A 21,538-nucleotide genomic window follows, 5' to 3' on the forward strand; every position below is an offset into this window, starting at 1 on the left:
CCAGTGTGCACAATGATCAGTGAAAATATATATATATTTTTCCCCTGGCCAGCTGGCTCAGTTGGTTGGAGCATTATCCCTTTCACCAAAAAGTTGCATGTTCAATTCCTGCTTGGGCACCTACCTAGACTGAGGGTTTGATCTCCAGTCTGGGAGCATTCAGGAAACAATGTTTCTCCTTCTCTCTCCCCCTTTCTCACTCTCTAAAATCAATTACAATTTTACTACATTGGACTTCTGGTCAAGATGGCAGCATAAGTAAACCTGGCTTGCCTCCTCACACAACCACAGCAAAATTACAGCTAAACTATAGAAAAATTATCACTCAGAGCCATCAGAAATCGAGTTGAATGGAAGTTCAACAACTACCAAATTAAAGAAAGCATATCCATCCTGACTGGTAGGAGGGGGGAAGATGGGGAATGGGCTTGTACCACATCCAGGTGTGGTGGATAAAAATTCAGGAAGGATACTTGGGAGTGGGGAGTCCCAGCCCTGAACCAGGGTTCCAGTGCCAGGAAGATAAGTCCCCGTAACTTCTGGCTGCAAAAACCAGTGGGAATTGAATTGGTGGAAGAAACTGCTAGAGTCTCAAGCAGTTCCTCTTAAAGAACTCACACACAGACTTATTGAGACTCACTCCCCCTGAGCTCTACCACCAGAGTAGCAGCTTGAAAGGTATAGTATAGTACATGGGGAAGAACTGAAGCCATCAAGGCAAGAGCCAGAGAACAGCTTTCTCCCAGACGGAAAGGCAGGCAGGGACCATTGTCCCTTTTCTGTAGCTTCCTCAGAAAGCCACAGAGCCTGAAGGTGGGTACCATATCTGAGACTCCATCAACCTGGCTAACACTGTTTGCCCTGCCCTAGAGATCCCTGAGGCTCCATCCACCCAACTTGTGGGCCAACCCAAGCTGTTAATACTGGTTTTTCCATATGAATGGCTGGTCTTGGCTCATGCTTCACAATTTCCTAAATCTCAAACAAACAACAGCTGGACTCACTGAGTCCCCATACCTCTTGCTAAATGGCCCAAAGCCAGGCACTAGCAGCACGCAGCCTAGGTTCACAGCTTGGCTTCACCTGCAACTTCCAAGCCCAGCACAAGTAGCAGCCACCTGCAGATTGCTTTGTAGCTCAGGAAGGGTGGCCCTGAGCCAAACACAGGTGGGGACTGACCTTGGCCTGTACCACCTGGGAAACTCCAGAGCCTATAGACTCAGTGGACATCTATAGACCATGTTGGAGCACCACCACCCTGCCCCTGCACAGCTGATTCTCCATGGAGGGCAGAGGTTAGTGTTCTGTGGTCACAGCCAGTCCTTGAAGCTGACTGGTCTAGGTAAATCCCTCCCACTGACCTGCCAACAGCAATCAAGGTCCAACTGTAGGAGGAGGGTGTACTCAGCCCACATGAAGGGTGCACCTTGAGTACCCAGCTTGGGTGATAGGGGAGGATGTGCCAGTGGACCCCACAGTGGATAATTACTATGTCAGGCTACACTACCAAGATAGAGAGTCACAGCAGCTCTACCTAATACATAGAAACAAACATAGGAAGGCTACCAAAATGAGGAGACAAAGAAAGCTCCAGAAAAAGAACTAAACAAAATGCAGATAAGCGATGTATTAGGTGCAGAGTTCAAAACACTGGTTATACAGATGCTCGATGAACTTAGGAACTCAACAGTATAAAAAAGATATAGTTAGGAATGAAGGATACATTAATTGAAATAAAAAACAATTTATAGGAAACCAACAATGGAACTGATGAAGCCGAGAATCAAATCATCGATGTGGAACATTAGCAAGCAGAAAACAAACAATCAGAACAAGAAAAAACAATTTATAGGAAACCAACAATGGAACTGATGAAGCCGAGAATCAAATCATCGATGTGGAACATTAGCAAGCAGAAAACAAACAATCAGAACAAGAACAAGAAAAAAGAATACAAAAACATGAGGATAGTGTAAGGAGCCTCTGGGACCACTTCAAGCATTCCAACATTTGCATGATAGCAGTACAAGAAAAAGAAGAGAAAGAGCAAGAAATTAGACCTATTTGAAAAAAAATAATGAAAGAAAACTTCAAATTTGGTGAAGAAAACAGACATGCAAGTCCAGGAAGCATGGAAAATCCCAAATAAGATGGATGCAAAGAGGCCCACTCCAAGACTCATCATAATTAAAATGCCAAAGGTTAAAGATAAAGAATCTTAAAAGCAGCAAGAGAAAAGCTGTTAGTTACCTACAGGGGGAGTTCCCACAAGACTATGAGCTGATTTCTCCAAAGAAACTTTGCAGGCTAGGAGGGACTGGCAAGAAATATTCAAAGTCATGAAAAGCAGGGACCTAAAGCCAGAATTGCTCTACCCAGCAAAACTACCATTCAGATATGAAGGTCAGATACAGAGCTTCCCAGACAAGAAAAAACTAAAGGACTAACTCATATCTCCAAGCCATTATTATATGAAATGTTTAAAGGGACTTAATTTAATAAAAAAGTTGTCGGATGGGAGGGGGATATAGGAAAAGGGTGAAGAGGTGAGGGGATTAAGAAGTACAAATAAGTAGCTACACAATAACTATGGGGATGTAAAGTACAGTATGGGGAATGGAGTAGCCAAAGGACTTATACACATGACCCATGGACATGAATAAGGGGGTATGGATGGCCTGAAAGAGTTGGGAGTGCTGGGTAGAAAGGGGATGGGGGGAAATTGGGACAACCATAATAGTATAATCAATAAAATATAATTTAATAAAATAGAATCAATTAAAATAAATCCTCGGGTGACAATTTCTTTTCTTTTTTTTTTTTTTTTAACAGAAGGGAAGGGAGGGAGAAAGAGAGGGTGAGAAACATCAATGTGAGAGAAAAACTTCAATTGGTTGCCTTCTATACATGCCTGAACAGTGACCAAACCTGCAACCTAGGCATGCGCCCTACCAGGAATAGCACCGGTGACCTTTGCTTTGCTGAAACAACTGAGCCACACCGTCAGGATACACAGTAAACTTTTTAAAACAAATCTTGGAGCTCTTCAGTACTCTGCCAAACTCGATCCTCTAAGTTTGCTCTTATTAAGTGACAGGGCATGGTTACATATGTGTGAAGGGTACTGTGTCACCCAAAGGAATATATTGGAATTATAATCCTTGGTACCTGTGATCTAATTTAGAAATAGGGTCTATGCAAATGCAATTAAGAAATATTAGAGGAAGTCATACTGGAGGAGAGTGCACCTTTAATCCCATATGACTAGTGCTATTTTAAGAAAAGGACAGACCCATGAGGGGATATTCCTATATGACATCAGAGATGGAGACTGAAATGTGGCTGCCATCCAGGAAACGGTAGCAAACCCTTGATGCTGGGGAGAGGGAAGGAAGAATTTTTTTTGTAGTTTTCAGAGAAAGCGTGGCTCTGCTAATACGAAATGCCAGACTTCTAGCTTCCAGAACTGAGAGAGAATACATTACTGTTGTTTTAAGCCACCGACTCTGGTATTTCACTACAGCAGACCTAGGAACTAATATACTGTCCATCTAACGAGTCATATCACTCTCTCTGCTTCTGCACAGATGACAAGCTGACTACTTTGAGATACTGCAAAAGGTCTTCTTCCCTTCTTACTGTGCACATGGGGTTTCCCTCCACCTACAAATTCCTTCATAAATTACCAACCAATTAACTCCTATTCAAACAGCTTCTTCCCCAAGCTTTCCCCTGATACTCCCAGGCAGTTAAACACTTCCTCCTCAGTGTTGCCAAGAGCGCCTGGTTCATGACATACTGAACCACTCAGCACATTACAGCCATTATTTTTACCATGTCTAGTCATTCTTGCAGACGGAGCACTTAGTGGGCAGGGACCATGTTTAAATCTCCAGGGATTAGCAGACTATAGGTACTTAAGTATAGAATCAATGAATAAAATGAGTTTCAAATGGTAACAAGAGTAACTAATACACGCCATCTAGGAAAATTTGATTAATAATGGATGTTAACTTTATTGAAATAATACTGTTCCAGGCACACAAAATATCATCAATTTACTGAAAAACAAACCTTATCTATAAAATCACAACAATGGCAAGGATACCTGTGACTGAAGAATACCACCCCAGAACACACAAAACTTACCGGGGGTGTTTTCTGAGAGAGCTCTCTGTTCAGCCTGTCAGTGAAGCTCTGTATTAGTGTGTTGCCTCCAGCCACTATCACACTGCCATAGAGACCCTAGGATGCAAACAAAAGCAAGGCAGTTCCAAGTGTTTCTAACAGTTTTCAAACACAACTACTAGTAAGACCATGTCTGCCACTACAACATCCCTTTCTTTTTAAGTTGTTATACTTCTACACAGACCTAGTACTTAATCCAGTGGTCCCTGGTACTGGCTGCACATTCCACCCACTTAGTCAGGTTTTAAAACACCAGTGACTGGGGTAGTTCAGCAAAACCTCTGGGGACAAGGTTTTGAGTTAGTTGTCTACAACTCTCTAGGTGATAGTAATATGCATTAAGGTATAAGGACCACTGACTTAAAGCACTAATTCTAAAATCCATCATAATTTTTGGCAGATAGCTGCCAATATTTAATTGGAGATATATTTTATAATGCCTTCATCTTAAAATGCTCCTCTGGAAGTTCTGATATTTAAAATTAGACAGTATGATTCTTTAATGATTGTGATGGGCAACGCACACTCTGACAATAATCCCAGAAAATTACTGCCATTGTTCTCTTCTATGGGTGTGTGTCAGACCACATGGTGAACTTTTACAACATCCGCATGCTGAGGCCTCTCCAACAAAAATAAATTCCTACTTACAAGGTGTACATTTACCTCTAATGGGCAAGAATGTATCAGAAAGTTAAATGTCAGCCTGCTTCTTTGTGGGTAAATTCACATTACAAAAATTTATTCCAAATGCCTAAATCATCTCACTTTTGACAGAAACTGAAAGACAAAAGAGTCTCCTCTGCAATCAACATTAGTTAAAAGAAGTTTCACTAAAAAGAGAAAGCTATCACTCTCTTACAGTAAATGTACTTCACCTGCCTTTCCCTAAGTGACCTTGACTTTGCACTTTTACTCCTGTTGTCCTAGAAACAGCACATGCCTGCTAGGTGACGAGCTGAAATAAAGAACGTTTTTTTTTTACAACTCCCAAAATCTTGTTCAACAACATGGTTTCCAAATCCACCCTGGGCATTTGCTGTAAGCAACAGAATTAACTCAAAGAAAAGCGAGGCAATACATTGGGTACAAACTAAAACCAGTGTTTTAATTTGAAATAATCAATCTAATGATCATTTTGGTATTATAATATGGAGTTAGTGTTTAAAACTTGAAAAAGCAAAAAATTATCAAGTTAAGGAAATTATTTAATCTAAATTCCTTATAAAAGTGATGTAATTTAAACACCTTATTAAAAAAAATAAAAGGATAACTGTACTACAAACAAGAAAAAATAACCAATAATAGACATTTGGGGACCATTCCATGTGGCGTGGGAATGTAGCCCAGCCCACAACAGGAAAGGCCAGTGGGAGCAAGGCCTGGCACACAGGAGCCACACTCATGGATAGGTTCTCCTGTGGGGAATCAGGCCTACACTGTGCCTAGGCTGCTATGATACCTGCCTTTGCTAAAACTCCCTCATCCTGGATTGAAGCAGAAAATGTTTACTGGGTATCTCTAAAGTAACTTCCTAAGGTCTGTGTTAAACTCCCAAGTATGGAGTATAACCAGTTCAACCACTTTTCACCTTGATCTGTAACATCCTTCTCTTTGAAGTAATTAGCAACATTCTTTCCTTTGTTATCTGTGAAAGGTGATCACCTACAGTGAACCTGGGCATAGTAAATGAGGACCATTCTCAATGTAATGTGCCCAGAAAAGCAATAAAAGCCTGTCCAGGTGGAGGTTGGGGCCCTCTCTCTCTTCAGCAGTGGCCATGCCGTCCCTTTTTCTCCACAGGACTTCTGTAGTCTGTGTGAACTTGTCTCTTGTAGCCATGACACACAGATCCTGCCAGCCAGGGTCCACATCATTTTGGTTTGTCACATTTTAGGAAATCTTTAAACAGCACTGTCCAAAAGAACTACAAAATGATAGAAATGCTGTATATCTGCACTGTCCTACAGTGGCTACTAGCTACACCTATAATGTGGCTGGTACAAATACAGAACTGACCTTGAAATTTTTTTTTTTTTTTTAATTTAAATTGCCACACAGGGCTAGTAGATACCACATTGGACACCACAGCTCTACACTTTTACATTTTTTCTTCTCTAATACTTCATACTTTTCTATTTTCTGTTATAAAATGAACTTCAAAATCCATGGCCAAGACGCCAACTTAAATAATGATCTGGGGTATTTCACTGCCCTAAACTATACCTTCACACAATAAACAGGACACTGGACTTACAGGTCTGATATCAATATCGCACATTCCGACACTTGTAGTGACAACGTGACTGACTCCCAGCATTGTATTTCCTGACAATCCCTGCAACAAAGCACACTGAGTGGTGACACAGAGAACTTCAAACCATAAAGCGCATCTAAAAAATTACAGTATTATGTAGGTTTTATAAGTATACAAGATGTCTAGATATACAGGAAAAGCCAGGCTAATTATGAAATAAACTTTCATACCTTTACATTAGAAGGGTCAAACAATCCTTCTGGAATCTTTAACCGTTCTGCTCCAAAATCACAGTTGTAGCCATTGGGGAATTCATAATGAACAGTTGGCATCTGTGCAGCTACTCTGAGAACATATTAAACTTTATTAAACAAAGATAAAAACAGTCCTCTTCAAAAATTATAAACTACTAAGGAATCAATGCACATAAAAGCTGACTGAGAATAACTGTTTTCTTTGAAAATGTTATTCCATATTGCTTAATATAACTTTTTACCTTTTGACCAGTTAAGCATAGTATATGATTCTTTTTTTACCTAAATCAATTCCTTTCCTCATTTAGGAAGTATACAGTTTTCTAAAAGATTAGTAAGAAGGTTTTTATGACCTATTAAATTATATCTTGTAAACAAAATAAGAAAACATACTGTTCATCATAAGTTGAATCTGATACTTGCAGTACTGAAGCTTGAAAATCCTGGATAACACACTGTGGATAAAAACAAGAAAGTTTAAGAAATAAGGTTATTGAGATTTACCCTTGCAATCTATACCTTTGTAACATTATCTCCAAAATACTTTTCTTAAGTACTTACCCTGGGTGGGTAAGTATTTTTGAGTATATAAATCTACCCAGCAAGAACTCTTGAGTACCAAAGGAACCCAATTATATGCATCTGAATTAGAAGCTAAAATACAGAACAGTTAAATCAAAAAACCAATGAAACAGTGATGAGATAAAAACTAGGAACCCTTATACCACAGTCCTGCATAACAAAACCAGTTTCAAAACACTATTTTTACTGTAAAAATATGCTCAGACTTAGAAGCAAGATTTCATTAGCTAAATATAATTAAATAATTATATTTAGCTAAATATAGCTAAAACATAGCTAAATTATAATTTAGCTAAATAATTAAAAACATGCATATATATTGCATTTGAAATAATTTTTAATGACTGCATTAGTGTAAAACAATTTAAAAATTTGCTCTGAAATACAAATGATGTCTTGGTTTTAAAAGATATATCTTGTCTCATATCCTGGCAAGTTTACTAACCATCTTTACAAGTCTTCCTTGTACTGAACACCCACAAAAATTCTATATATTTAGGCACAAAAACATTTAGAGAGGATATATCCCTGCTTTTATATCCTTTTACTGTGAGAAATTAATGTATATCTGTGCTATGAGTATTTGTTTTACTAATATCTCCCAGTTGGTCAGTAAGTCATATATTCAGAAATGTGCCCTGGCTGGAATAACTCAGTGGACTGAGCATCTGCCTGCAAACCAAAAGGTCCTGGTTTGATTCCCAGTTAGGGCACACACCTGGGTTATGGGCCAGGTCCCCAGTTGGAGGTGTACATGAGGCAACTGATCGATGTTTCTCCCATACATCAATGTTTCTCTCCCTCTTTTTCCTTCCCTTTCCCTTGCTCTAAAAATAAATTAAAAAATAAAAAAGTGAAGTTTTACTATGAAGAATCTCTCATTGGCTCCCTGCTATCAACAATAACAATTTTTTTTCATACCTGGTTGAATATAGGAAAGTGAATATAACTGAGCCATACCAGCAGGTCACTACATATGAAAACCATTTTCTCCACCAAAAAATACCTAAAATAGCATAAAGCTCATTTCCCCCTCCTCAAACCAAAGTTCCTTCCAAGTCTCACCACAGTAATCCACATAAATATATAGTCTGTTGACATATTGAGTTAGGCAAAAAGTTGGTTCTGTTTTTCCATATGATGGCTCTAGTAGTACTTAGTTATCTTTAACTTCATTCAACACAATTTTGTTAAGTTGTATTGTGACAGCTGTCATATCAGTGTGCATTTAAAAAACTTATCAAAATTGGTAAGTTTTATCATTTTTGACGTATTATGCTTATTATTTCAAGAAAGGTAAAAATGCAATTGAAACACAAAAAGATTTGTGTAGTGTATGGAGAAGGTGCTGTGACTGATTGAACCTGTCAAAAGTGGTTTGAGAAGTTTCATGCTGGAGATTTCTCTCTGGATGATGCTTCATGGTCAGGTAGATGAGATGAAGTTGATAGCAATCCAATCGAGACATTTGATTGAGAATAATGTTATACCATGTGTGAGCTAGCCAACATACTCAAATATCCATATCAATAGTTACTGGTGAAAACAAACTTTTTGGCCAAACTAATATTTGTTTGGTAAGTATGAAATGCAACCTAACCCCCCAAAACCTATTAATTCTGTTTGTAGAATGTGATTAAAAATGTAAAGTTTGAAAATTATGCTCATATTGTATTCTAAGACTTACAGGTTGTAACTCTTTCATAAAGAGGATATTGGTTACTTACGTTACACATATAATTGTGCCAAGATCTTGTAACCAGCGGCAACTTCTCTTTTTTTTTCCAGTTTGCTGGACATCCTTCACGCACAGGTTCCTGAGTACCAAGAGCATAAGCTAGGATAACAGAGCTCACAACATGAGGTGAAGAAAATTCAGGGAAAATATAAACAATTTTTTATAGTAAAAATGTAACAGGCCTGGTTGGTGTGGCTCAGTCGATTGAGTGCCAGCCTGTGAACCAAAGGGTCACCAGTTGGATTCCCATTCAGGGCACATGCCTGGGTTGCAGGCCAGGTGCCCAGTAGGGGGTATGAGAAAGGCAACCACACATTGATTTTTCTCTCTCTCTCATTCTCCCTCTCTTCCCCTCTCTATAAATAAGTGAAAGCTTCAAATACACACACACACACACACACACACACACACACACACACACAGAGAATTCAGTAGTCATCACTTACTTTTGATGCAATCATATATGGAGGAATGAGTTCTATATTCATCTCCTGGAAGAGTTCTCTGCATTGCATAGTAATAAAGTCTCCAGCAAGGGGGGATTTCACGATACCTATGAAACAGAGTAAGTAAATAAGGCTAAGACAGCATTAGGTTCAAACTCCTTGGGACAAATGTCCTCTGTGGATTTATGTGTCAATAATTCTTTTCAAGGAGAATGAACAGAGCTATCTCTCAACGCATGCATGAAGCTAGGCATCAGTTTTAAATCCACATTATACACATTTTTAAAAATCTCTTTAAAAAAGACATTATTTGGAACTTGGTATGTTCTGACAGCCCAGTTTCACTGTCTGTGTCTTCTTGACAGCTAACATGGTCTCGGAGCCCACTGGTAAATACATGTACCTTGCTGAAGGACGTAGCCATCGTGGACTGGAATTGCAGTGGTATGAGTGGCTCCACTGTCCAAAATAAGCCCAGTAGAGCGCCCATTAGCAAATCTAGTTTAAAGCATTAAGGACAAGTAAGAATTAAGGCTCCTAAAAATAATGTTTATTATAAAGGGAAGGTTTTATTAAGGCATTTGTAAACAGAGGCTTATGGCTTGAAATGTGTGAAAGTAAATCTAGGGCTTAAAATTGCTATCAACTAATGACTCTGGACTAAAAACAAATGACAACAAGCAGGACTGACTTCCAGACCGGTGGTGTGAACAACCTGGGGAACCCTCTTTCCCACACAGTCCTGTTAACTTGGTCAAAATTAACACAACCACACACTGAGGGTCTCTGGAGATATAGCTAAGGGCTTCTAACAAATCGAGGAGCATTTACTTAACGAAATCCACAGAAACTTGGTAAGCACAGAGGGAGGCTGTGGACTTTGAGCTAGGACCTAAGGGCATGTCACAAAGAATTAAAGAAGTAGATCAGCAGCATGGCAGCTGAGTGGCAGTCCCCAGCCAGGTCAACTCAACACCATGAATATGGGCAGTTCCCACTTTGCATGGCTTTGCCTGGAACATCTTGGACCACTGTTCAGCAATGGAGCCATTTACTTGGTCATCAAATATTTACTCTGCATCTACTGTGTGCCTAGTGATGAGTCTCATGGTCAATAGAGGAGGGAAGGAAAGAGGTCAGTCTGGTACCAGCATTTCTTCAGCACAGAAGACACACAAAGGTGAACCTATTGTCTCTGCCCTGAGGTATATCCTGTTCAGTGAAGTACAGATCAGTAGGTAAAGCTGTAAAAAGAACAGCTCAGGATGATGCCCTAGGGGGTATTAAAGAAGAGACCACCTGACCAACCCCTGGGAAATCCTAGTGTAAAGTAGGGAGGGGGACATTGGGAAGAGCAGGAATGTGAGCAAAGACTGGGAGCCAAGAGGGCAGATGAGGTGAGGGAAATGTAAGTAGTTCAGCAGTATAGCCTGGAATAATAAAGGAAAGAATGAGGAAGATAATTCTAGCTTAAAGCTGACTGGCAATTAACAAAGATTATTAAGAGGAAGGGTTGCAGTAATCCCAGAAACAGCTTGTACCTAAGTACTAAGTAGTTCACAAGTAAGCCTGGAAGAATGAAGAAAAGAATGAGGAAGATGATTCTGGCTTAAATTGGTCTGGCAATTAACAAAGATTATTGGAGCTTCAGTGTGAAGAATGGGCAAGATAAGAGGAAGGGGCATGAAGGGTGGTGGGAGGCTGGTGGAGGAGGGTACAGGGGTGATAAATGGTGAAGGACAGAGACCTGACTTGAGCTGGTGAACACACAATATGGAGATGCTGTGTTGCAGCACTGTGTACCTGAAACCTACCTGTATAATTTTGTTAACTAGTGTCACCCCAACAAATTCAATAAAAAGGGGAAGAAAAATCTTAACAGAAAGGTTGCAGTAATCCTGGAAACAGTTTGCACCTAAGGCAAGGGTAGTGAATATGGAAAAATAAATGGATTTGGCAGATGTTTGGTGAAAAATACATAGGTCTTGATGACCGATACATTTGAAGGGTTAAAGAGAAAGATTTCAGGTCTGGGTAACTGCAGGAAGGAATAAATTTGAGGGGAGAGAAGATAAAGTCAGTTGTGGACAAAATGAGCTTACTGTGCTTATACAGATAACTAATAGAACATGTTCTTCTGGGCAGCTGAGCCTGGAGCTCACAAGAAAGATCTGGAATACAGATATGGAGTGGAATTTTTCACCATATAACTGGTGTCTGAAGTCAAGGAAATTTGTAAGTTAAGCCAGAAAGGGCATGTCAAGAGACACAAAGGACTACGGGCAAAACAACAACGAGGAATGGGCAGAGATGATCAGAGAAAAGGAGTCTGAGAATAAAATGGCCAGAAGGAGGGTTAGTTATTTACCTTTGTTTTTACTGGTACTCTACTGACCTCTTGCTAACTTTTTAACTAAATTCATTCTCCAACAGTATGCAGCTTGGACAGCAGAAAACTGAAGCCTTCCTTCTAGCTTAAGGTGTCAACAGGACAGAGCCTGTGGCTTAGTAGATAGGAGAACTCAGCTATCATCAATCAAACCAGATAAAACAATGCTACTGTTCTCATTAATATTTTTGTTTTAGCCCTGACCAGTGTGGATCAGTTGGCTGAGTATCATCTTGCAAATGGAAAGGTCACTGGTTCGATTTCTGGTCAGTATACAGGTTCACTCCCCAGACGGGGCACCCAAGAGGCAACTGATTAATGTTTCTCACCTCAATGTTTCTCTCCCTCTCTTTCCCCTCCCTTCCCCTCTCTCTAAATTTTCAGTAATTTTTAAAAGTGTAAAGCAGTCCTGATGCCATCATTTTGAGACATCAAAACAACTTTAGAATAACACTAAGATGTTGTCTTTTTCACTGTCATTCTCTCATGAGTATATAGGGAAGTTTTCCAGAGGGTATGTTGTGTGCGATACACAACATACTGAACGCAAAAGCATTATTTATATAAGACTTCAATTTCCACTATTAAGTCCAATAATAAAGAGATTTCAAAATATTTTAAATGATGCCACTCTTCTCATTACTTTTTTGGTTTTGGAAAATTGCAATTTTTCTTGAAAATATTTTAGGTGTATTAACATACAATAAATTTATTATTAATTAAAACAACAGTAAGCAAATATAATTTTAACTTTCTGTTTTAATTTATAATATGGTAAATACTGCCAGATGCAACCCACATAAATAAAAGCTACAGATGTACAAAGTTTGAGAACTGCTGAGCTAGAAGACAACAGCAATTTCCCTGACTGGTGTTGTTACAGTAAAACACCACCAGCCAGGGAAATCCAGAAATGTGGGAACTTCTACAGGACAATCTACTCCCTGAACAAAAAAGTGGGAGGAGGGGGAGAATCCATACATTAAAAGAGATCTAAGAGACACTGTCCAAATACAACATATGACCCTTGTTGTTTGGATCCTGATTCAAACATGCTAAACTTTTTTAAAAATAAGATCAACTGTGGTTACATCTTTTTGTTGTTGTTTTTAAAGAATATGGCAAAATCTTTTATAGATACATGCTCAAATTTGTATGGATAAAGTTAAAGTTGTCTGGGATTGCCTTCAAAATTGTGGTGGGAGTGGGAGTAGGCAAGGCTGTAACTAATGTAACTTAGCTATGAGCTGAAAATTGTTGAACTGGGGTGATGAACTTATGGAGGGTCAATGTAATAGTCTATCTTCTTTTGTGTCAGAAAATTTCTATAACAAAAGGTTAAAAAATAAAACAATGTCCAATTCTGCTTATGTACTCCCTGTAAGGAAATAGCCAAATAGACCTACATTCAAATTCAGAACTGCCATTTTCCAAATAGTGAACTTGGACTAACTTGCTTATTTTGATTCCATTTCCTGATGGGGTTAGTAAAAACATTAAATGAGAAAATGCACACAATGGGTCTCCTACCATTCTTCATCTTCAACTCAAAAACCTTCAATAATTCCCTAGAATCTAAAGTTCACATTTTTCATATCTGATAAGGCCCCTATACTCAGGCCTAAACCTCTTTTTATAACTTCTGAAGGCAAACATACATCTTCAACTATAAACTAAATCACTGTAACAAACACTTAGACTGGTTTTGCTACATCATCTCCAAGACTTACAGGGGTTAGATTAGTTACCACAGTGATCCTCAAGTTTACATAAAAATTACCTTAATATGACAGCCCTCCAGGGAAGTATACAGGATAAATGAGTTAACGTGAAGATCAGATTTTAAATACCTAATTTGAGATCACACCAATGCAAGCACTCCAACTTGAACTCTAAATATAGGGCTCTTTCTCCCATATCACACAAGTAGCTTTTTTTTTTCTTTTCAAATAAAGGTGGTCAGGCTACTATACTACTCTGCAGAATTACCATGATTACTACACAGAAATTTCAAATTAATCATGCATTTCTTTATGACTTTTGCCAATGGTCATTTTGAAGTAATGAATATTAAAAGCTATTATTTAGCTTCTAATAAGAATATTACATTACAAGTTCTTTGAGGTGAGGGCATATTTCCGTATCTGTCCCTTTATATGCTTGCAAAAACTATCTGGTGATTTAGTATTAAGGGAAGTTATAGCCAATTCTACTTTTCTATGGTATTGGAGGAGAAGGAGGAAATGGCAGTCTCTCAACTACATTTTAGCCAACTGGATACAACACTGCCTCTGATGCACATTCTCCTTCAAAAAACAAAATTCTTAATAACCCTGTTAACAAGCAGGATTTCAGTGCCTCTGTCCCCTACCCTCTCATATTTTCTGGTATATCACTTCCAATAAGAACTACTAAGAGATGGGTAGCTAACAAGCAAGACAGAAAGACCCCAAAGTTCTGAACAAGCAAGAATTAGCTCCTGTCTTCCTGCTGGGGCACCATCTTCGGGAACACCACATCTACTTTTACAGAAAAGCTAAGCGTTAGTCTTTCAAGGATACGCAGTCAAAACTGCAGTTTTGCAAAGGAAGAATGCGGGGATGTTGTAGTGCTCAAACATCAACTCTGTCAGCTTCTCTCTCTTGGCTCTAGTGTTCCACTGGATAAGAAGAAAAAAAAAAAGCAAATCATTTGTTGTTTAAAAACTAAAATGTGATTTATCTCAAGATTCATCACAGCACTATATTAACAAATATGTAAAATGTTAAAAATAGAATAAGATACCATAGCAAATGATCTTCATAACAATTTTATAAAATTTAATTCATTTCAATAGATATGAAATGAAATAAATTTAATAAATGTAAATTATAATTTGGTTATTATTTAATAAGTAAAATTATCTGCTGCAATGAATTCCAGAAATTACCAAGTTTTCAATTAAGGGAATTATGCTTGTTATAAACACAAAGTATTATTAAATCTCAAGAGTGAATCTAGTCTTAGCCAGGTAGCTCAGTTGGTTTGAGCATCATCCTGAGACACCAAGGTTGCAGGTTCAATCCCCAGTCAGGGCACATACAATAATCAAAGAATGAACGCATCAATAAGTGGAACAGCAAATCAATGTTTCTCTCTCTCAAAAATAAAGCTAAAAATATATTTTTAAAAAGAGTGAATCTAGTCATCATAATCCTAAGTATGAATTTTATACCACCTTCTCCCATTTATACCTGCTACTCATAAAAGAAACCGGAGGTTAACTATAATAACGGTAGATTGATAATTTATTATTTCACAAGAGGCTTCAGTATAGCAATTTGCAGCCCTCGTTCAACAACTCTACTGGACATCTCACCTGAGTATAAAATCAGCTATGTACTGCACTTGTGGCACAGGGACAATTCATTAACCAAAATGGGAAGCAGCCCAAAGATTCTAGTGTTAAGTAAATCCCTGGAAAAAATAGGTGAATAACCACCAAAACTCATTTGGGTGCTCTGATAAAATATTCTGTGAATATTTTATTTACTGAAATAAAAGTTATAGTATTATTTAAAAATTAATCCCCCTTCCCCTCATTTTCAAACATCAGAATATAAATTTCTAAGCTTCTTTAGAGAAAAAAACACTTTTCAAATGAATGGGTGGTGGGGGAGAGGAAACACTAGAAAGGCAAGTCTTGTCCTTACCGGTGCTTCTGACATGAGGACAGGATGCAGGCTGGGCTCGGATTTGACGTGCATCTTGTAGGTGTGATCCAAAATAGCCTGGAAACTATCCCAGTCCTCAACTAGAATATAAAATCAATACCTTGAAAACACTGCTTAGTTAGAGATCAATGCAGCATCTTTGGAGAGATTTTTTTCTGAGATTTACTATTAAATAAATACTTTAATACATAGAACCTATTTATCCTACAGATCTACTTCCTAACACAGTAGTTTAAACAGACATCATCTTTGTTTTTATGTTAGAAACTTTTTGCTTGTTGGTTGAGATACAGTGGCAAAAATATTGCTACGTGGGATATCTGAAATTTAACTGTTTATGTTTTCTTCTAAGACTTTTATGGTATCACAACTTACTTTTAGTCCTTTTCTCCATTTTGAGTTTATTCTGGTGTATGGTATACATTGGTGGTCTAGTTTCATTTTTTTGCAGGTACTAGTCTAGTTCTCCCAACACCATTTATTGAAGAGGATATTTTTACTCCATTGTATGCTTGTGCCTCATGTGTCAAATATTAATTGACCATAGAGACATGGGTTTATTTCTGGACTCTCTATTCTCCATTGATCTGTGTGTCTGTTCTTACGACAGCATCAGGCTGTTTTGATTACAGTGGCCTTGTAGTATAGTTTGATATCAGGTATTGTGATGCCTCCTAATTTGTTCTTCTTTCTAAAGATTGCTGAGACTTTGGGGTCTTTTTTGAGTCCATATAAATTTTGGAAATACTTGTTCTAGACCTGTGAAATATGCTATTGGCATTTTAATAGGGATTCTACTGAATCTACAGATTGCTTTGGGTAGTTGTAGCAATGATATTTTAATGACATTAATTCTTCCAATCCATGAACACAGTGAATGCTTCCATTTATTTATATCTTCCTTGATTTCTCTCTTCAGTGTTCTATAGCTTTCCGAGTATAGGTCTTTTACCTCCTTGGTTAAATTTATTCCTAGGTGCTTCGTTTTTCTTGTTACTATAGCAAATAGGATGGATATTTTCCGAGTTTCTCTTTCTAATAGTTCATTGTTGGTGTACAAAACTGCCTTAGATTTCTGAATGTTGACTTTATATCCCACTACTCTGCCAAATTTACTTATTAGGTCAACTGGTATTTGGTGGAGAACTACAAGGTTTTCTATGTGCACTAACACGTCTGCTGATAACAACAGTTTTACTTCCTCATTCCCAATTTGGGTGCTGTTTATTTCTTTTTCTTGTCTGATTGCTGTGGCTACAACTTCTAGTACCACACTAAATAAGAGTGGTGAAAGCAGACTCCTTTATCTTGCTCCTGATCTTAAGGGAAAAGCTTTTAGTTTTGCCCATTGAGTATGATGTTAGCAGGTTTTTTATAAATACAGAACAAGTTTTCACAAGGAACCCCATCTTCAACCCTGTTCTCCTATTTCAAACTCTTCCTGGGTAATATAATGCAGTTCTATATCTTAAGATCTTTTCATCTGCTTACAACATACATTAGCATCTTTGTTCAAACATTCTGAACTAACAAATTCATTTATTTGCTGTGCAGAAAGTGTTAACACAGCAGGCCTTTCGCTACAAGGTTGACCCTTAGGCATCTGGGGACTTGACTGGTGAACAGTTCCCTGCACTGACATAAAATGTTCCCTACATGATGAGAGTAGCTCATTGTGCCTAAATAGTTTGTACAAAGAATGTGGCTTATGATGAGCACCTTCTTTCCTTCTGGGATGCTAGAATTTTGCTGTTTGCTAGGCACAAGATACCTACATGACCATCTCCCAATAAAAACACTAGTGGACAACACACATGTGGTTACAACTCAGTACTGGAGGAATTAAGCACATCCTATATGACTGCACTGTGTGAAGACTCCTAGAAATTTATACTGCTTTCCTCTGGACTACACTCCATGTCCCCTTTCTCCCCTTACTGATTTTATTTGTATCATTTCAGTGCAATAATCTTAGACTTCAGTACAACTATACACTGAGTCCTGTAGTCCTTCCAGTCAATAACTGAATTTCAGGTATTAGCTACTCAGATACTCACAACTCATTTAGCTTTTAAGACCATAAAACTTGTTTTATGCCTTATATTCCTACCTCAATGTATGGTACTCTTAACTCAGTCACCCCAATAAAAAATCTAGAAAACTTTCCCAATCCTTGTTTTCACCAATCCAATCAATCACTTAAAAACCTATTGCTTCTGGATTATCTCTGAAAGCTACCTCAGGATCACCACCATCAGTATTACAACTTAAATACTCATTTCTCCACTGGACTCCTAACTCTTCTAACTAAACCTCTTGTCTACAGTACCTTCCTCCAGTCTAGCCTACATACTACTCTTAGAATGATTTTTTCAGCTAGCAAATATGAACATTTCACACCTCTGTTTAAATTTCTTTGGGGTTACCCTTATTACCAGCTTAATACACCCCTGGCATGGGTTATGAGTCCTTTTATGATTGTTCTTGGTCTACCTTCCTTGCATCTGGCCATAAGGCACTCAATGTTACAGCCATATGTACAATTGATGATACTTCTAAACATGTAAGTTCCTTCCACAACTCCATCTCTTCACACATGCTGGTTGCTCTGCTTTATCTGTTCTTGTCAGTCAGGCTAAATCTTATTCATTGATCAAGATTCAGAACAAAACTTACCTCCTTTGTGAAAACCATCACTGACCCCCAATGACAGAGTTAATGCCACTCCTCCCTAATCCTACTGATTATCAGACATAGCTACATTATGGCACTTATCCCACATTTCATATATATACATCTATGCCTCCTACCTATGAGTTTCTTCAGGAAAAGTAACGTGTTTTATGCATCTTTGTATTCTCAGTATCTGGTGCATCAGTTTGTAGAATGAAAAAAATTACTGGTGTTCAACTCCTAGGAAGCTGTTACTTTACATCTAACATGTGCACCCAGTACACTCTGTGTTTATAATCAATTATGTAGGAAAACAAAATCATACCCATCCCATTTTTCAGTGGTGAGATGGCCTCCATATTCTCCCTGGGGACACGCAGGGCATTAGTATCTATGTAATAGGTGGGACCGCCTTGTTTGCCTTTATCACCATCTATTTCCATCAACGTGCTTCCATCATCTCTTTCTAACACCATGCCAATAGCAGTGGGAAAATCCACCTGTAAGAGTCAAAAACATGACACACTAGTTTTACCTGATTTTATCAAGGACTCATTTTTCTCCCCAAACTAATGCCTTTTATCATATTTGAGCCAGTATTTCTGCATGAATTTAATTCTATGCGAATGGCCCTTACACAGCCAATTAACTCTAACATTACACTTACCTTGGGACAGTCCTCACCAGCATAACCAGCTCTCACAGTATAGGATCCAATGTCAAAAACAAGGGCTCCAACTTCATCTGATGAGATGAGAAAATAATTAACATTAAAAACTTACAAGTATCATATGGAAATTTTACAAGTACTTAATATGCTCAAAATCAGAATGTATATGAAAGCTCTATAAATATTAAACCAGGCATTACATTCATACTATTACTACCTTGAACCTAGCTTTATTTTAAATACACCTTCAGCTAAAGATTCAGTTAATTAAAATATAATGTCATACATGGTATATCAGTAGAAATTCAATCAGAAAAGAGATGCTAAACTAAAATTGGGTAATTTGAGGAGAGTTTATTTAAGGGACAATTTACAAAAATATAGGGCACAATACAGCATAATAAGAAAACCAGTACGGTACCCTAGGCCTTATAATATCAGAGATCTGTTGCCATCTTTAGAAATAAAGAAATGGAGAAGAAACTTATTCCAGAACCCAGAGAGTTGTGTGTTTGGAGGGCTACCTGACAGGAGCTGTGACCTTCACTTAAGGGGTGGCTGGCTCCTAGAAAAAGGAACCAGGTTAATAAACATGCCAACCTCTCTACTTCCTTTCCCCATTGGCTAGGGTGTTCTTATAAGTTCTCATCCAAACTGGGCTACTTCCGAATGTGAAAGGGTCCATATTAATAATTGTACCAGGACAAGACACACAAATCAGGAAATATGGGTACCCTACCATTAGCCATGCTGGAGGTCAAGGGAGCCCACTGATTTAATCTATATGGGTCAGTGTTCAAGGGCACAGAGAGGGTGGAAATGTGTGGTAGGTAGATCTGGAGGAGCAAAGGGAAGCTATATAGTATACTTTAGTATGATTTTTTTTTACACATTAGGGAAATAATATTCCATCCAATTAGAGAACAAACTCAGCAAAATCCCAAGTAGGACTCTGAAGAATGAGATAAAATATATTAATATAGGCCAAGGAAAAATTATTAAAATGAAGGTATCATCAAAACATACCTTCAAAACATGCAAAATATACCTTTGCATGTTTAAAAAAATTTTAGGACATAAAGTTTAATGCTAAGGGAAAAGGCTAGTAGTATTTTTTACATTCAAATTCAGAGAACAGCCTCTAATTATACTTTACAATTACTTTGGCTGAAACAGTATGCCTCCTTAAACAAAGCACTTGGTTTTCCAGGCACTGATTTTTCAAAGAAGGATTTTTTTCATTAAGAATAATAAAGAAGTACTATTTACTCCCAATAAATTGTCTAAAATTAATAACTCTGATAATACCAAGAGCAAGTGTTGTCAAAGATGTAGAGAAAGCAGATACTCTGGTCTCTCTTCAGATCATATAAATTTTTTGCCTTTTACTAAAGATGCAGAGAAAGAGGAGTTTTTATACCTCTCCTAGTATAAGCTGTAGATTGGTATGAACACTATGGGCAATTTGCTCTTAACTACTAAAGCTGAAAATATGTACTCATAGAAATTACACATACCTTCTTTAGAGAAACTCTCACATATATTGTAAAAAGACACCTACCAGAATGTTCACTACGTGTATGACCTTGGGTGCTATTCACTAACTTCTCTACTTCACTTTCCTATCTCACAGGATGGTATAATGATTAAATGTATTAAATGTTTTAATGCAAGGGTGTCAAGCTCATTTTCATTGGGGGGTCACATCAGCCTCACGGTTGCCTGCAAAGAACTGAATGTAATTTTAGGACTGTATAAATGTAACTACTCCTTAGCTAGGGTCAAAGAACTCTATATCCAGCCCTTTGAAGGCAACCATGAGGCTGATGTAGCTCCTGGTGAAAATGAGTTTCACACCCGTTTTAATATATGCAAGTACTCAGAACAGTTCCTACACATAATAAGTACTGTCAGTGGTAGCTGCTAAAATAATTAGTATTGTCACACTGCTTGCCATGGGAAAAGGTAGAAATTATCTAGTGGTCTCTCAGTATGGAAACAGATAAACTACAGTATATTTGTATATTGACATACTATATACCAGTTAAAGGAGTGATCTAGACCTACATGTGTCAACATGGATAAATCCAAAGGTATCAGCTTAAAAAGTTAGTGTATATATACACACATACACACACACAAATAAATGTACATATATGTGTATACTGTATATAGATATGTATACGGTATGTGTTTGTATACATATCTATATACATATTATTATGATACTATTTAACTCGTTATGGGTACATACATACTTATTAAAAGTATAAAATATTGGGAGAGTGTCAGCATCGGGGGGAAAAAAATGGGCCCTGGTTGGTGTAGCTCAGTGGATTGAGCGCGGGCCTGCAAACCAAAGAATTGCGGTTCAATTCCCAGTCGGAGCACATGCCTGGGTTGTAAACCAGTTCCCAGCAGGAGAAACATGAAAGGCAACCATACACTGATATTTCTCTCCCTCTCTCCTTCCCTTCCCCTCTAAGATAAACAAATAAAATTTTATTTTAAAAAAAAAGAAGTATAAAAATATGTATAGGGTCTGAGAATGTTACATAACAACTCCAGTTTAGTGTTTACCTCTAAAGAGGAAGAGAGGAGAACTCTACATCAGTAATACTTTATTTC

General features: G+C 37.9%; 1 protein-coding gene across 1 annotated transcript in view; it reads right to left on the reverse strand.

The window, feature by feature from the left end:
• LOC119043032 (actin-like protein 6A) overlaps window positions 1-21,538 on the reverse strand; it is a 31,004-nt gene that overhangs the window by 3,520 nt on the left and 5,946 nt on the right. The window contains exons 2-12 of the mRNA XM_037136905.2: window positions 18,908-18,984; window positions 18,566-18,740; window positions 15,547-15,647; window positions 14,416-14,513; window positions 9,869-9,963; window positions 9,466-9,572; window positions 9,009-9,098; window positions 7,093-7,154; window positions 6,676-6,790; window positions 6,446-6,526; window positions 4,150-4,245 (exon numbers count right to left, since the gene is read on the reverse strand). Of these exons, the coding sequence (XP_036992800.2) occupies window positions 4,150-4,245; window positions 6,446-6,526; window positions 6,676-6,790; window positions 7,093-7,154; window positions 9,009-9,098; window positions 9,466-9,572; window positions 9,869-9,963; window positions 14,416-14,513; window positions 15,547-15,647; window positions 18,566-18,740; window positions 18,908-18,984 (1,097 nt within the window). The remainder of the gene's footprint in view (window positions 1-4,149; window positions 4,246-6,445; window positions 6,527-6,675; window positions 6,791-7,092; window positions 7,155-9,008; window positions 9,099-9,465; window positions 9,573-9,868; window positions 9,964-14,415; window positions 14,514-15,546; window positions 15,648-18,565; window positions 18,741-18,907; window positions 18,985-21,538) is intronic.

Source organism: Artibeus jamaicensis, unplaced genomic scaffold (assembly GCF_021234435.1).
Source record: "Artibeus jamaicensis isolate MK-2021 breed Jamaican fruit bat unplaced genomic scaffold, CSHL_Jam_final scaffold_474, whole genome shotgun sequence".
Classification (NCBI taxonomy): Eukaryota; Metazoa; Chordata; class Mammalia; order Chiroptera; family Phyllostomidae; genus Artibeus; species Artibeus jamaicensis.